Source organism: Vicugna pacos, chromosome 32 (genome assembly GCF_048564905.1).
Source record: "Vicugna pacos chromosome 32, VicPac4, whole genome shotgun sequence".
Taxonomy (NCBI): domain Eukaryota; kingdom Metazoa; phylum Chordata; class Mammalia; order Artiodactyla; family Camelidae; genus Vicugna; species Vicugna pacos.
In genome coordinates this window covers 24,541,373-24,555,877 of record NC_133018.1, presented here as the reverse complement: position 1 = coordinate 24,555,877, position 14,505 = coordinate 24,541,373, and the positions used below count along the sequence as shown (strand labels likewise).

At 55.8% G+C, this 14,505-nt stretch overlaps 1 protein-coding gene across 3 annotated transcripts; it reads right to left on the bottom strand.

Moving 5' to 3' along the window:
- Positions 1 to 1,995: 1,995 nt before the first annotated feature.
- Positions 1,996 to 13,379, bottom strand: PUS1 (pseudouridine synthase 1). 3 transcript variants are annotated; one of them, XM_072952991.1, is made up of 6 exons: positions 13,306 to 13,379; positions 12,272 to 12,503; positions 10,079 to 10,216; positions 6,857 to 6,959; positions 3,602 to 4,293; positions 1,996 to 2,322 (listed from the first exon to the last, which is right to left on the bottom strand). In XM_072952991.1, exons 2-6 carry the CDS (start codon positions 12,491 to 12,493, stop codon positions 2,275 to 2,277), a joined length of 1,203 nt encoding a protein of 400 aa, XP_072809092.1. In that variant the 5' UTR covers positions 12,494 to 12,503; positions 13,306 to 13,379; the 3' UTR covers positions 1,996 to 2,274. The 3 variants fall into 3 exon arrangements, with proteins under 3 accessions (XP_072809092.1, XP_072809093.1, XP_015099247.2); XM_072952992.1 differs by lacking the exon at positions 13,306 to 13,379 and adding an exon at positions 13,101 to 13,299; XM_015243761.3 differs by lacking the exon at positions 13,306 to 13,379 and adding an exon at positions 12,793 to 13,093.
- Positions 13,380 to 14,505: the final 1,126 nt, after the last annotated feature.

The following is a 14,505-nucleotide window of genomic DNA, read 5'->3' as shown; positions in this document are numbered from 1 at the left end:
AAATAATACAATGGAATACTACTCAGCCATAAAAAAGAATAAAATAATGCCATTTGCAGCAACGTGGATGGACCTGGAGATCATCATTCTAAGTGAAGTAACCCAGAAAGAGAAAGAAAAATACCATATGATATCATTCATATGTGGACTCTAAAACAAAAAGTAAAAAAGAATACACTAATGAACAGAAACAGACTCTCAGACATAGTAAACAATCGTATAGTAACCGGGGGAAAGGGGGTGGGAAGGGATAAATTTGAGAGTTTGAGATTTGCAAATGTTAGCCACTATATATAAAAATAGATTTAAAAAAATTTCTTCTGTATAGCACAGGAAACTATATTCAATGTCTTGTGAGAACCTTTAATGAAAAAGAGTATGAAAACGAATATATGTATGTGTACACATGACTGGGACATTGTGCTGAACACCAGAAACTGACACATTGTAACTAACTGTGCTTCAATTAAAAAAAAAAAAGAGTAGGGGCCTATGGAGAGATAACTGAGAATTAGGGATGGACGGCGACTTCTCTTTTTTTGTACTCTGGTTTTTCCACATACATGTATTATTTACAATATCTTATACCCATGGACCCTCCAAGGTGATTTAAATGAGTCACTCACTCATTACCTGGAGGCACAACTGGGAATTGTCTAGCACAGTGGCTTGATTTCACCCTCAAACCAAGACCATGTAGACTTCCATGGGGAGAACCCCACGGTCCCAGCAGTTTTTAGGTTACTTTATGCTCTGGAAAGGGACTTTAAAAGTCCTATCACAGGTAAAATTAACATGTCTGAAGCCAACTCCCAACACTTCAAGGTCATCCTGTTCCCAATCACCCCATCCTGTTCTCATCAGTTCATCCAACCCGAAGCCCAGGTGAGCCTTAAACCCTCCCGTCCCAGCTCCAGGCCACCCGGCAGCAGCAAGCACTGCCATCTATCTGACCCAGAGGCACATCTGGCTCGGCCTCCTGCACGTCACTGCCGGTCTCCTGAACGGTCTTCCTGATTCCAGCCACCACCACCCCCATCCGCCCTCTGAAAGGGAACGGGCCCTGCAAGAGATCTGCCCAGGCCCCCCGTGCACATGTGTGCGCAGCACACACAGCATGTGCACGTACACGACACCGGCACACATGCCCAGACACACATCACCTACAATCACACACACATCACACAAATGCACACGTATAAGTCACTCGCATACCACGTGTGCATACACATGGCCACACACACCACAGAGCATATGCATGTGCCCGTCACACCTGCACACGTGTGTCCACGCATGCAGAACACACACGCACCACTTCCCCACATGAAATCCTCCGTGCCTCTGCAGCAGACTTGCCAACTGCCAGCCCACTATGTGATCCCCTTTTACTTGCCGACAGAAAATCACCACTTAATAAAAAGCGTTTCCCAGCCTCCCTTACAGCTACGGGACACACTTCCGGCCAATGAGGGAAAGAAGCTGCTGGCAGGTCTTCTGGGAGAGCTCGCTAAGGGACGTGTTGAACGACGTGCCCCTTCCTTCCGCCCTCACTCCTCCCGCCTGGAACACGGACAGTGCCAGGGATGGACGGACCGGGATGAAAGCTGCCTGCTGAAGAGGGCCAGGTGGACACCGAGGGAGCCCGTGGCCTCCTGCACTGGGGACTGCTGCACCTGTCCCGACTGCGGCACTGTTCTGTGTGTGCCTGTGCCGCCTGCCTGGCTCCTGCTGCTTGCAGCCAGCCCCATCCTGACAGCTTGACAGCTGAGTCCTGAGCAGAGCCTCCCACTGGGCTCGAGCCTCCGCCCACCTGCCCGCACGCAGGCGCCCTCCCACCTGCTTGGCCTGCCCGCGCCCGCACACGCCCTTGCCAGGTTCCCCGGTTCCCAGCCCAGGCGGGGCCAGGTCTGTTGCTAACACAGCGCACAGTGCTCCTTTCATCCCTCTCGATCAAAGGCCCGTGGAAAAGACCGAGAAAAAGATAAAAGAAGTGACTAAGCAAAGTTTGTGCTTCTTTAATAAGAAAATCGCTTCTTTAAAAAAATAGTGTTTTTACACGCCGAGGTGTATACAGATCCGCATGGGCTGAAAATAGATTCGCAGCAGGTTTTCCCCCTGACGAAAACAAAATGACGCAGGTCTCAAGATCCTGAGGTTGGGAGGCCACCAGCAGGCTCTCCTGTCTGGCCGAGGCAAACAGCCAACAGCAGGCTGGTGGGTCCTGGTGCAGGAGTTGTGGGCCAACTCCAAGACACTCCGGGGGGTGGCCGTGCCTCAGTCACTGTCTCCGTCCCCTTCACTGCCTTCCAGGGGGCTGGGGACCTGCAGAGCAAGAGCAGACAGGAATGTGACTGTGGGGGAGCACGCCGCCTGGGTCTGGGTACTTCTCCCTGGAAGGAGGGCTGCCCCCAGAGCTGCCCAAGGCGGGCTCAGCCTGATTCCTTGTCTTCCTCTTGACTGGTCAGAGAACCTGTCTTCAACCGGGAAAGCCAGGAGCTGGGGGCGAGAGGAGGGTCTTCACTGGGCTCCTTCAAATCCCCAGAGGCTGCAATGACCTTAGGAACATACACTTGGGCTACTGCAAAGCTGGAGAATGACAGGCCCCCCAGCATTGTGTACAGATGGCAAACAGTCAGAAGCCTCTCTTAGTGGGATTGAGCAGGAGGCACAGTCTGGCCCCAGGTCAGATCTGTACACATGCTCGATTTGACCTCACAGTGCTTAAGAAAATTAATAACTGTCAACACTTAGAGTGGACTATTTTGCATAAACTCTGGAATGCCAGATTCTCTTGGAAAAGCAGCCACTCTGACAACACTTGGGCCCACCTCCTGCTGGCTGGGGCCAAGCCGCAGCAGCCCCCTTCAGATGGAACAAAGGCTCTCCTATTTGTCGTAGTCTCCACTGATCCCTATCGCCTCCCGGACGCGGGCCACCAACCATCATCCGACCTGCACTCCTGCTGCTCTTACACCTGGCCCCCCGGCCTGCTTGCTCACCTGTGTGCCCCTGAGCTGACAAGTACAGGTGCAGAGGGAGGACACTGGCTTCCTGGACACCTAGACAGTGGGAAGGGCTCTCCCAGAAACTCAGGTGGGACTCTCACCCTTTCACAGCCTGCTGGGCCACCGTGAGAGGACGTGGGCTTTGGGGCCACCTCTCACCCCAGGGTAAAGAATGGAGAACTAAAGTGAAATATTAACTCCCCCTGCTCTGAGCTCCAGTGCCCTGAATCCTGGATGTCCTCTTTCTAGAGTAAGGCTGCCAGTTAGCTAACGGGTGAGCCACCCTTCCAGCCGGCCCCTAGCAGGTTTCAGACAACAGGCCCGGCCCCTGCGCTCACGGGGCAGAGCCCCGATCAGTGGGACTCTGGGAGAGCTTACTCATCTGCACAATGGGCACAGTGACATGGGGGCAGAGTCAGTCAGAAGCTTAGCCATGGACAATGACAGATGTGGACAAGCGCCTGGCTGAGCTCCTGGGGAGCCAGACCCCACCACCTCCACCCCCAGCCGCATGGCTGTCCCCCTGGCCTCCCCGACCCCAGCCCCCAGTCTCCCACAGCCCTCAGCTTCCCCACAGCGCCAGCCCCCAGCCCCACCTTGGTGTCTGGGCCAGCCGCCGCGAGGGTGGTGGCGCTGAAGTTGTGCACGGGCAGGGTGCTCAGCCATTGGGCCATGGACCTCTCATGGCGCTCGGTGCTGATGATGGTGGGGTAGATGTGCTGCTCCTTGAAGGCCGCGGCCTCCGCCTCCTCCCGCGCCCAGTCCAGCGGCTCGTGCAGCCCATCGCGGCCGAAGCGCTGGTTGTACTTCTCAAAGTGCACACGCTCCAGCACCAGGCCGAGCCCGGGCGCCTTGGGCACGTCTACCTTGGCCTCCCCCCAGCTGCGCTCCAGCTCACTCTCGGGCGCGTAGCCCTTGACGATGGCCACCACCAGGCCCACCATCTTCCGGATCTGGTGCGTCATGAAGCTCTGGCCCTTGACCTTGATCACCGCGAACTCCATGCCCTCCCGCACGAAGGGCTCCTCGCAGAACATGTCCAGGATGTAGCGCCGGGCACTGGGCTCCCGGGGCCCCTTCTGCGAGGTGAAGTTGTGGAAGTTGTGGGTGCCCTTGTAGCAGGCGAGGAGCCGGTTCACGTGCCGCAGGGTGTCCGCGCTCAGCCGGTAGGTCTCATCCTGCACGTCGTGGTCCTTGTGCGCGAAGGCAAATGTGGGCAGCATGTAGAAGTAGGTCCTGGCGTCGCACTTGTTCTTGGAGTTGAAGCCGCCCGTGACCCTCTTCAGCCCTGGGGGGAGAGGAGGCCATGAGAAACACCACCCTGACCGGGGCGAGGCACCGGCTGCTCACCTCCCGAGCCCGGACGGGCCCAGGAGAGACCTGGCTTTTGTGCACTCAGCTCTTCGCCTGCAGGATGCTCAGTCTCAGAGCTGAACAGAGCAGCACAAGGAAAACGTAAGTGTTTGTTAAAACCCAGGGTCAGCAAAGGGCGGTGCAACCTGGCGCCGCTGGCCCACAGACAGAAGCACCAGCCGCGGGCCTCTGACCCGGAGCCGCCCTGCAGAGGCCACAGCACATTCAACAGCAAAAGACAATCAGAAAAGTCCAGTGACAGGAAGATGATGTGCTCTGGACACGTGCAGTCCCGATGTCCAGGCAGCGAGCTGCAGGAGCCGAGGCCCCCGCTTCTGGGCGCCACTTGACCTGGCAGGTGCCAGGCAAAGATCTGTGACCAGTATCTGAAACAAGAAAGACCAAATGAAGGCCTATATGCAGGGGGATTCCAGCTGTGAGAAGAATGCAAACATATGGATGCTGTCTGTCTCTGTACAGAAAACTTCTGGAAGAATAGCAGGTCAGCAGGGATGGTGTCCAGGAGCCAGGGACCAAGAAGTGCCCTCCTTGTCCTGCGCACACTGCATTGCCTGGCTGGCCTAACACTGAGGTCGTGACCTGAGACTGCAGGGCCACCAGGTTACGAGGATTCAACCTCACAAGGAGTTCGACTTCAAGGCCAACTCCGGCTCCATTTACGAGGGTCGATGTGGACCCACTCCCTTCTCCGGGCAGGATGACCCAGCCCTGGGGCTGCTGGTTCACGGCTGCATCTGCACTGCACCCCATCTTCTGTCTCTGCTGTCATGTTTGATCTGGGATGGTCTTATTTTTGTTTTTTGTCCAGCATTAAGAACGCAATTTTGGCTAAATGTCCATTGACAGATGACTGGATAAAGAAATTGTGGTAAATCTATACAATGGAATACTACTCAGCCATAAAAAAGAATGAAATAATGTCATTTGCAGCAACATGGATGGAGCTAGAGATCATCATTCTAAGTAACACCCCAACACTGGAACCACCCCTAACGCTCCCCAGAAGGTAAGCGGATAAACGACATAAACCCAGCCTCACAGCAGTGAAATGGAGCAAACGGAAGACACATGCAACGTGTGGCTCTATGAAAGACGCCAGACAAAAAGGAATATGTTCTCTGTGTTCCCATTTCTATAATCGTCAAAAAACACAGCGTAATGTCAGTGACAGAAGGCAGAGGAGTGGCTGCCTGGTGAGGAATGGGGGCGGGGGGGAGGGCTACCGTCTTCAGGGGCTGGGGGACAGGCTCATTGTCTCGGGATAATTTTACAAGTATACACATTTATCAAAGCTTTGTAGTTGTACAGTTAAATATGTGGCTATACTCCCATTTTAAAAACAGTGAAATGTTTTTTCACTTGGCTGCTTAAAGGAAAAACAACCACCATGTAGTGTGGGGGCTGTCCTGTTCGTAGACCTGACAGACACATCTGCAGAGCCCCCAGGCCAAGGGGGCAGAGATGCAGGCCTGGGTCGCAGGTTTTGGACTACGCACGAGGTGGCATGACTGCACCTGGTGGAGGCTGTGTGAGCGACTGATGCTTTAACCCGGGAACTGGCAAGCGGGGACCAAAACCAGGGCCACTTTTGTACAGCCTCTGAGCTAAGCCTGAAAGAGTGGTTAAAAAAAAGGAAGAAGATGCAACACAGAAAGTAATCTGTGGGCCACAAAGCCTAAAACATCTTACCACCTGGCCCTCTACAGAAAAAAGCAGCCAACCCTTGCTTTAAACCCCAAAATAGTCACTGAAAAACCCAGAGCCAGTCATAGCTAGTAAGCTAGCCCAGGTGGTAACTAAACGGAACTATGGAAAACATCGCTGAATCCAAAAGGAGTGGGGAGAGGAAAGGGGAACAAGTAATAGACGGGACACAGAGAAACGGGAGGAAGCTCCGCAACCGGACCCCACCGCCGCACCAACCATGGACGGCACAGACACGCCACTTAGACGGCAGAGGGAGTCAGACTGGATTTTTTTAAACGAACAAGACCTAAATATCTTGTATCGGGCCTTGCTATGAAAGCGAATGACTGCACCCATTTCAACTTCATCAAATCTGGACTTGCACGAGGCAGGAGGGGATAGCTCAGTGGTGGAGCGCATACTTAGTGTGCAAGAGGTCCTGGGTTCAATTCCCGGCACTTCCATCAAACAAACAAACCAAATTACCTCCCCCTCCAAAACAAAAAACCCCCCGAAAAACAAATCCAGACTTTCACATGCAAGCATCCAGTTACTACAGGCGTGTGTGGCACGGAGAAGGAGCAGGGGTGGACCTTCCATGTCTGTCTATCCCACGTGTCCCTTCCTGGAGGAGGCGGGGACGCTGGACTTTTTTCCAAGGTGACTTACAACCACTCTTATCTACAGACACCAGGGGCATTAAGGGAAAGAAGAAGCTGTGTGTCTCTGCCAGACCGGCCACCACCAGACTGGCCACCACCTGCCGCGCAGCCCTGGGTGGCGGCGCTTACCCAGTATCCGGATCTGAGATGGGAGGTGGCTGTTGATCTTGTCTAAAATGTCGTCGACCAGCCACACCTTGAGGGACACGACCTGGCCGGCCGCAGACACCCCCTGCGAAGGAAGCAGAAGGCAGGGTCAGTGGGGCCCGCTCTTCTGGCATGACCCTCGGCAGGTCGGCCTCTTTGGCAGAAGGACCGTGCAAACATGACATCCTTCACGGGACTCCTGGTTTCAGAAGCGCACCTGAAGGGACTGATCAGATATGAGAAGGGCGCTCTGCACGCCCAGGGTGGGCAGCAGAGCTCACAAGATATCGTAAGTGACCCTCAAACCCAACAAGACAGGAACTAGGGGACGTACGACACCATGCAGATAGGAAATAAAGTCCCACCTTGGGTGTGACTCTCAAGGACTCAGGGGAGAAGAAAATGCAACGGAATCGACAGAACTCTGGGGCAAAGCAAGGAAGAGATGGCCACCTACATCACAACAGCAGTCATTCTGTGGGGACAGGTGCGGGTTACGCAGGCAAACCGATCAGTCTCTGTGCTGGGGAGGAGTGCACATTAACATCTGTGTATTGAGCCTTTTTTCTAAAGGAAGTTTCCATCAAATCAGCGTGGGGGTGAGGCCTAGCAGGAGGGGAGGGGCTATTCGCAAGGTGGCCGAGGAGGGCTCCTGGGACGTGGACAGAGTCCCGCATGCTGACCTAGGTGGAGACCGCCCAGGTGTCCTCGGAGAGTCAACTGTTTTACTTTGCACTCACACTGGATGCACCTTTCTGCTTACTGCAATCCCATTTTCTAAGAAAGGTTTTAAGATCTATGCAAAGAAAATAGAATATCGTGGAACCCGTGTACTGCCCCTGCCCACAAAAACGTTTTGAGTCTGGACCTAGTCATGAGAACAGTCAGATAAATGCAGCCGGAGGACCTGCTTCAAAATAACCGGCCCGAACTCGCCAAAGACACCACGTCAGGAAGGGCAGAACGGAGACAAGGAGACCGTTTTCAGTTAAAGGAAACTCAAAAGAGAGGATGGCTGAAAGCAGCCCTGGACCCTGGGTTAGAGGCTGGATCACGCCCAAACCCAAAGCATGTTAGAAGCAGTAACATGTCGAGGTTAAATTTCCCACGGGTGACAGTTACGTGCAGGTGTTGCCCGGGGACACCGCTGCTCATAGGAGACTCAGCTGACGTATTTCGGGGTGAAGGGGGAGGATGGTGCAACTTACTCTCAAATGGTTCCCTTCGGAGGCAAAAAAGGAGTCAGATAGAAATCAAATTTGGCCAAAAAAATTTCACACTGCGGAATCTAAGGAGAGATTATTGGGTATTCACACGTGGCTCCTGAGACTTCTAAAGGCTGAAGGTTTTCCAAATAAAAAGTTGCAGAGATTAAAAAAAAAAAAAAAAAAGAGACAGGCGAGCAAAAAATAAACTGGTGAGATGCCACGCGGCCAAGTGCACCGTTTCCCAGACCTGCACCCTCCAACACCAAGGCACCCGGCCGCGTGTGCGGCCTGAGGGCAGGGAACGGCTGTCCTGAAGTGCGGCGCTGTGGACGGGAAGCACACGGCAGGTCTCAAACACTTGGCAGGAAGAACAAAACGGAACGGAAATACTTCTCACCCCTCTCACTCCCAACCTTCTTATGTTGGTTACGTGTTGAAACGAGAATACTCCGGAGATTTCAGTGGGGTGGGGAGGATAGTTTCAGGGGCCTTTTAGGGACAATGAAAACGTTCTAAGGTTGACCGCGGTGATGGCTACGCAACTCCGAGAAAAGACGAGATCCGCTGAACTGTACTCTTTAAACGAGCGGACCGTATGGGAGGGAGTTAAAGCTCAAGAAAGCTTTTTAAAAAAAATCTGAAACAAAAACTAACCCAAGATGACCATTTTGGTTTGTTCTCGCAGCGGGCTGGATGCATGGGATGTCAGGATTGGAGGTTTTCTGATTCTTTTGGTTTCTCCATTTGTAAGAAGGAAAACATTAGAATGAAAGTCTCTCTAATAACAGTGGAAATTAAAACAAATGCTAGCACTGTATCTTGAGATGCTCCCTTCCTTAGCGCAGGTAGACTTTTTTTTCCTTCTGCCTTGAAAATAACCAGAGAGCTGTAAGTGGAAGAATTAAAAACAAGGAGAGCGGCTCCAGCTCTGGGGTTCTGGCCTGGGTCTGCGGATCCCAGGGAATCCGTGTCCCTTTGAAACTAGATGTCATTCAGATTCCCGGGACCCTGGCCCACAAAGAGCTACGCGCACATCGGCTCCCACTGACCTCAGGTGGCAGGAGAGGTGCTTTGAGGGCCAGGGTCTCAGAGAGCAGGGTGAGAGGCACAGAGAGCGTGTCAATTTTTTTTGTCTACTAGAGAAGAACTTCCTGTTGTCCTACCCGCCTGGCACTGGGCCCCGTCTCAGCGTCACCCCTCCGTTCTCCTGTGGGGGCCCCTGCCCACGCCAGCCCCATGCCTGGGAACACAACAGGGCAGGATCAGTCAGTGGCTGAGCCCAGGACGGATGCGAGAGCCAATCAGACAGCAGGACTTGACCTTGTGACTCTGCATGGGCAGCGCTGGGCCACAGCCACCCGTGACTCCTGAACCCGGGAGAGGGCGGCCTGTGTGGTGGGGATGCTGTGAGCGTACCACAGGCACTGGGTTTCACAGACTTGGAACTCACACTCCCAGAATGGAAAATATTTCCCGTGCGTCATTCTTTATGTGGATTGCGCACTGACAGGAGACTACCTTGGATATACTCAGTTAAATGAAATTGATTATGGAAACCAACTTCATCTGTTTCCTTTTCCTTCTGGACTGTGGCTACTGGGAAATTTAACATTACAAGCATGCTGTGCTTCTGTGGCCACGCGGCCCTCCTTGTGTCGCAAGCCTGAGAAAGTGGATCTAAGGCAGGTGTTGTGGCCACCGTGCCACCTGCAGGAGCGACAGAGAAGGCAGAGGCTGACAGGACGCAGGCTCCGGGGGCAGCGAGCACCTAGATCCAGCCACACCTGAACCGGAAATGCCCGAGGAGCTTAGTTACACGTGGCAACAACTTTCTTTCCACTCAGACTAGTTTGATTTGTACGTCTCATTCGTAACCAAAAGAATCTTGATGGAGAAAGATGCTAAGATAGAAGTGGGGTAAAGACAAACCCCAAGACAGACCGGCGGTCTCGGTGCTGCTCCCACCTGCGGGGGTGGGGCAGGGACGGCCACCTACCTTGTCTGTCCGAGCACAGCGCTGGAAGGACATCTTCCTCATGTCTTCCCCATGATTCTCAGGAATACAGCCCGACCGGACCAGGGCAGACACCAGGTCATCTTCAATGGTCTTGAATTGCGAGGACCCAGCATTCCTCTGAGGAGAAGACAAAGTGTTTTTCACTCAGTCGCTACCCACAAGGGGCCCTGGGCGGAGCTGGTCCAGGTAGGGGCATGTGTGGTGTGCTGGCACCCGGCAGCCTGGGGGGCCACACCTGTGGCCACAGAGAGACCCTGTAGCATGTTCCCTTCCCACGGGAGTAGGAAAGCCACCTGAGGGCGCCCAGTCCTAGAAACTCCCAACCTGGACAGCCAACAGTGGGCATCACCTGAGACGTCATTTCCCCAACCTGTTTCGATGTGAAACCAGCATCCCTCCTGCCGGAGACCCATTTGTCTGCAAGGACCCCCGCCTGCATCACTCCAGGGACCCCCTCCGTCATCACCTCAGGGACTTCCACCCTCATCGTCCTAGGGAATCCCCTCCTTCATCACCCCAGGGAAACCCTACCCTCATCACCCCAGGGACCCCCTCCCTCATCACCCCAGGGACCCCCTCCCTCATCACCCCAGGGACCCCCTACCCTCATCACCCCAGGGAACCCCTCCCTCATCACCTACCCTCATCACCCCAGGGACCCCCCTCCCTCATCACCCCAGGGAACCCCTACCCTCATCACTCCAGGAGAGCCCCTACCCTCATCACCCCAGGGACCCCCTCCCTCATCACTCCAGGAGAGCCCCCCCTTCCACCACAGGGCACAAGCCCCTCTGCTAAAGCAGGACCTCACCCCAGGACGCTGCCAGCACCCAGGTGGTGGGGATGGCTGAGTGCGAGATGCAGCACAGTCATAGTCCAGGGCCCACAGGACCCGATGACATGGGCAGGATCACCACCCTGACCTTCTCAAAGAAAACCTCTGTAGCGCAAGGGACACAGGCCAACAAGCACTTTGCCAAGACTCACCAGGGTGGGGAGGTTCTTCCCAAACTCTACCTCGCGGTTCCCACTGCAACTTAAGTCCAATCCCTTCACTCAAATGTTACAAATGCGTCTCAAAGGCTTGGAATGGACGTTAAGAAACACGGATGACAACCCCTCCACGTATTTGTCCTTCCGTCCGCCCTGGGAGCTATGGCCACGCTCTACCCCCATTTTCCTCACGGAGAAACTGAGGCAAACAGTTGATGAGACACTGGCAACATTCTCCAGACGGCGCATAAGGCAAAAACACAGGAACCAAAATCATGCTCAGAAACATGTAAACATCCACAAAGAGCAGCAGAGGTGGGTTGTCTGTTCCGCTAAGTTAGACTGGAGCAGCGTTTCTGCCCTCCGCCACAATCCACCAGTGGTCATCAAATTAGTTTCATGGGTGCAACCGAAAAGTTAAAAAAAAAAAAAAACAGGATACCAAGTATCTTACTACTATCGTTATTCATAGTAAAGGTTATCATAGCACCTGGTGAGACTGGGCACTGTTTTCGGAAACTTGGGTATCAGATACTCTGCGCAGCAGTGAATTCCTTCCTGTGAGTCAAGCTTAAAGAAATTTAAAGAACAAGGAACCCAAGTTTAAGAGCCACAGAGTGGACCACAAGGAACAAGAAGCAAGTCGGTCCATCTGTCAGGGCACCTGGACCCTCTGCCTTTCAGGAAAGGGTCACGTTGCCGGGCTAGGGAGGGATTCTCAAGTGCTGCAAACCCACAGACAGACAGTAACAGGGTCTCTCCTGAACTTCCCGGGCACTGTCCTGGGTCCTGGGGCGCAGCAGCACAGCGTGGGTCAGCCTCGTGAACCGTCATGCCTCATAAAATCAGCGCTTAAAAATGAGGCACCGAGAGCTTCAGTCACGTACCCAAGGCCACGTCGCCGGTCAACAGCGGGGCAGGGCCCTTAACCACCCTGGGAGACTCGGGAACACCAGGGCACACATCTCGCAGGGACGAAGCAGGGCTCAAAGCTGCTTGGATTCGAATGTAGATCTGGCTCGATGGGAGCCACAGGAACCGGTGGACAGGCGAAGACCCCGCCTTCTGCCGTTTCCTGACACGGCCTCCCTGGAAGCCTGACTGTCCCTCTGAGGCCCCTACGCAAAGCAGGCGGCGGCCGGGAGAGAAGCCGGCCTGCCCGGCCGCGGGCGCCCTCACCTGCATGCCGTGGTAGCCCTTCCCGGAATAGGCCACGAGCAGCACAATCTTCCTCTTGGGCAGCTTGCGGGGCGGCTCCCCGTCCTCGCTGCTCTTTAGCTTCTTGGCCTGCTGCGCCGTTTCCTCCCAGGTCCTGGCCGCGCCCCGCCAGCCGCTGCAGGCCTTTGTGCCCTGCTCCTGCCTGGCCCCCGCCGGTGCCAGCGCCTCCCCGTTCCCTGCCATGGGGGGCAAACTGGAGAGACACGGCAGGCGTGAGCAACACAGCAGAGTCCGGGAAGGGGCCATGGTGGCAGCGTGGTCCGGGAGACACCCGGACTGACCACGAGCTGTTCAAACCGCGGCTGGGCGCTAACTGGAGACCTCGGCCAACCACCAACGTGGGCCTCGGTTTCACTGGCCGGGAAAGGGGGCAATGACAGCACTTCACGCGATCAGGGCTTGGCGCTGCGCCGGCATGCAGTCAGGCTCAGGGCGGGCCAGCGTGCTACCCCCCCGGTCACGGACAAGTGCGCTGTCATTACCAGAGGAGGCGCGGTCCCAGGCGCGGGGTCCACGGTCCGCTGGCTCTCCTCAGGGCCCAGGCCGCCGCCCGCAGGCTGGAGAGCCCCATGCAGGGCCGGGGGTGGCGGGGGGGCACGCGCCCGACCCCTGACCTCACCCGGGACGCACTTGCCCGGGCCCTCTTGACCCCTGACCTCCCCGGGACTCCCTACACAGCAGCCCGCCCCTCCTGAACTCAGACCACCCCCACGCTCCAGCCCCGCCCCTTCTGAACTCTGACGCCCCCGGGACCCCTCGCGCTCCAGCTCCGTCCCTCCTGAACTCTAACCTCCTTCCGAGCCCCCTCGCGCTCCAGCCCCGCCCGATGATAGCCTCCGACGCCCCCTGACCCCCAGGATGACCTCTGACCTCCCCAGTTCTTCCTTCCCCCCCGTACTCTCTCCCCGCCCCGCAAGCTTTCCCTTGGGAGTCGGAGAGACCCCGGCCACCCACGCCGGGACCAGAGGGGCGCGCCTCGACCCGGCCCCACTCACGGCGCCGCGGACTGAGCCCGAGCCGGACCACGTGGGCGAAGGCGGAAGTGGAGAGCGGAGCCTGACGGCGGCCGGCTGCGGACAAAAACTCCTTCTGGGCGAGGCGGGGGCGCGGGGCGGGGCGGGGCGGGGCGGGGCGGGGCTTGGCGCCGGGGAGTGATGGGGCGGGGCTTGGGGCGGGGACGGGGCTTCCCCGCCGCGTCCGCCAGGCCGCTGTCAGCGCGCCTCCTCGCAGCGAAAAGAATCATCCTGACAGCTGACACTTACAGGCGCTGCTCCGTGTCACACGTGTTAGCTCATTTAGTCTTCTCTGCCGCCCTAAGGAGCAAGCACCGTATGACCCCTATGTACCTACCTGAAGAGGAACCCGAGGGACGGAGAGGCTGAGCCCCTTGCCTGAAGTCACACAGCACCAGCCTGGTATTTGGAATGACAGCCTGTCTTTTAACTTAAAACATCTGCTGACTTGACTGTGTGCAGACTGGCGCCTCCCCAGACCTCTTTAACCTCCCAGACCAGTAATAATACAGCATGTGCCGAGCCACGGGTTATTCTAGTCACTTGATGCCTTTCAGCTTATTCAGTCGTCCTGGACCCTTGAGTAAGGTTCTCTTGCCCCGTTTGACAGGTGAGGAAACTGAGGCACAGAGAGGCGCCGAAATGCCAGGGAGAGAGTGCATCGCGCTGGGCGCGGCTTGTGTGAGAGCTCCCAGGAGTGAAGCCCTCCCGGAGACTGCTGGGAGACAAATGGGAAACTCGTCCCACGTGGGACTTGGGAGGCGTCGCAGATGTCAGCACAGCTGGGTAGGAGTGAGTGACAGCACACACAGAAGGCGAAAGGAGGTGCCACCGGAGGCTAGGGACTCAGACCTCCCTGGAGACGGGCCAGTTAGTCAGGAGCCATTTGCTGAGCACCTGCTGGTTTCCCAGCACCTCGGAGGCTGGGAATAGACAGGTGAGCAAAACCCTTGCCCTCGGGAAGCTTCCGTTCCAGTGGGGGACAGACACCGACAAACTAGTCGGTGAAAGAGCATTTTACAGTGAAAAGGGACTCAGAAAGACTGACTCAGGCTACAGCTGTGGGTGAACCTCTAAAACATGTTCAGGGAAAGAAGCCAAGTGCAAAACACCACGTAACGGATGACTCCGTTTACAGCTGACCCTCGAACAACATGGGCTTGAATGTGCGGGGCCACTTAC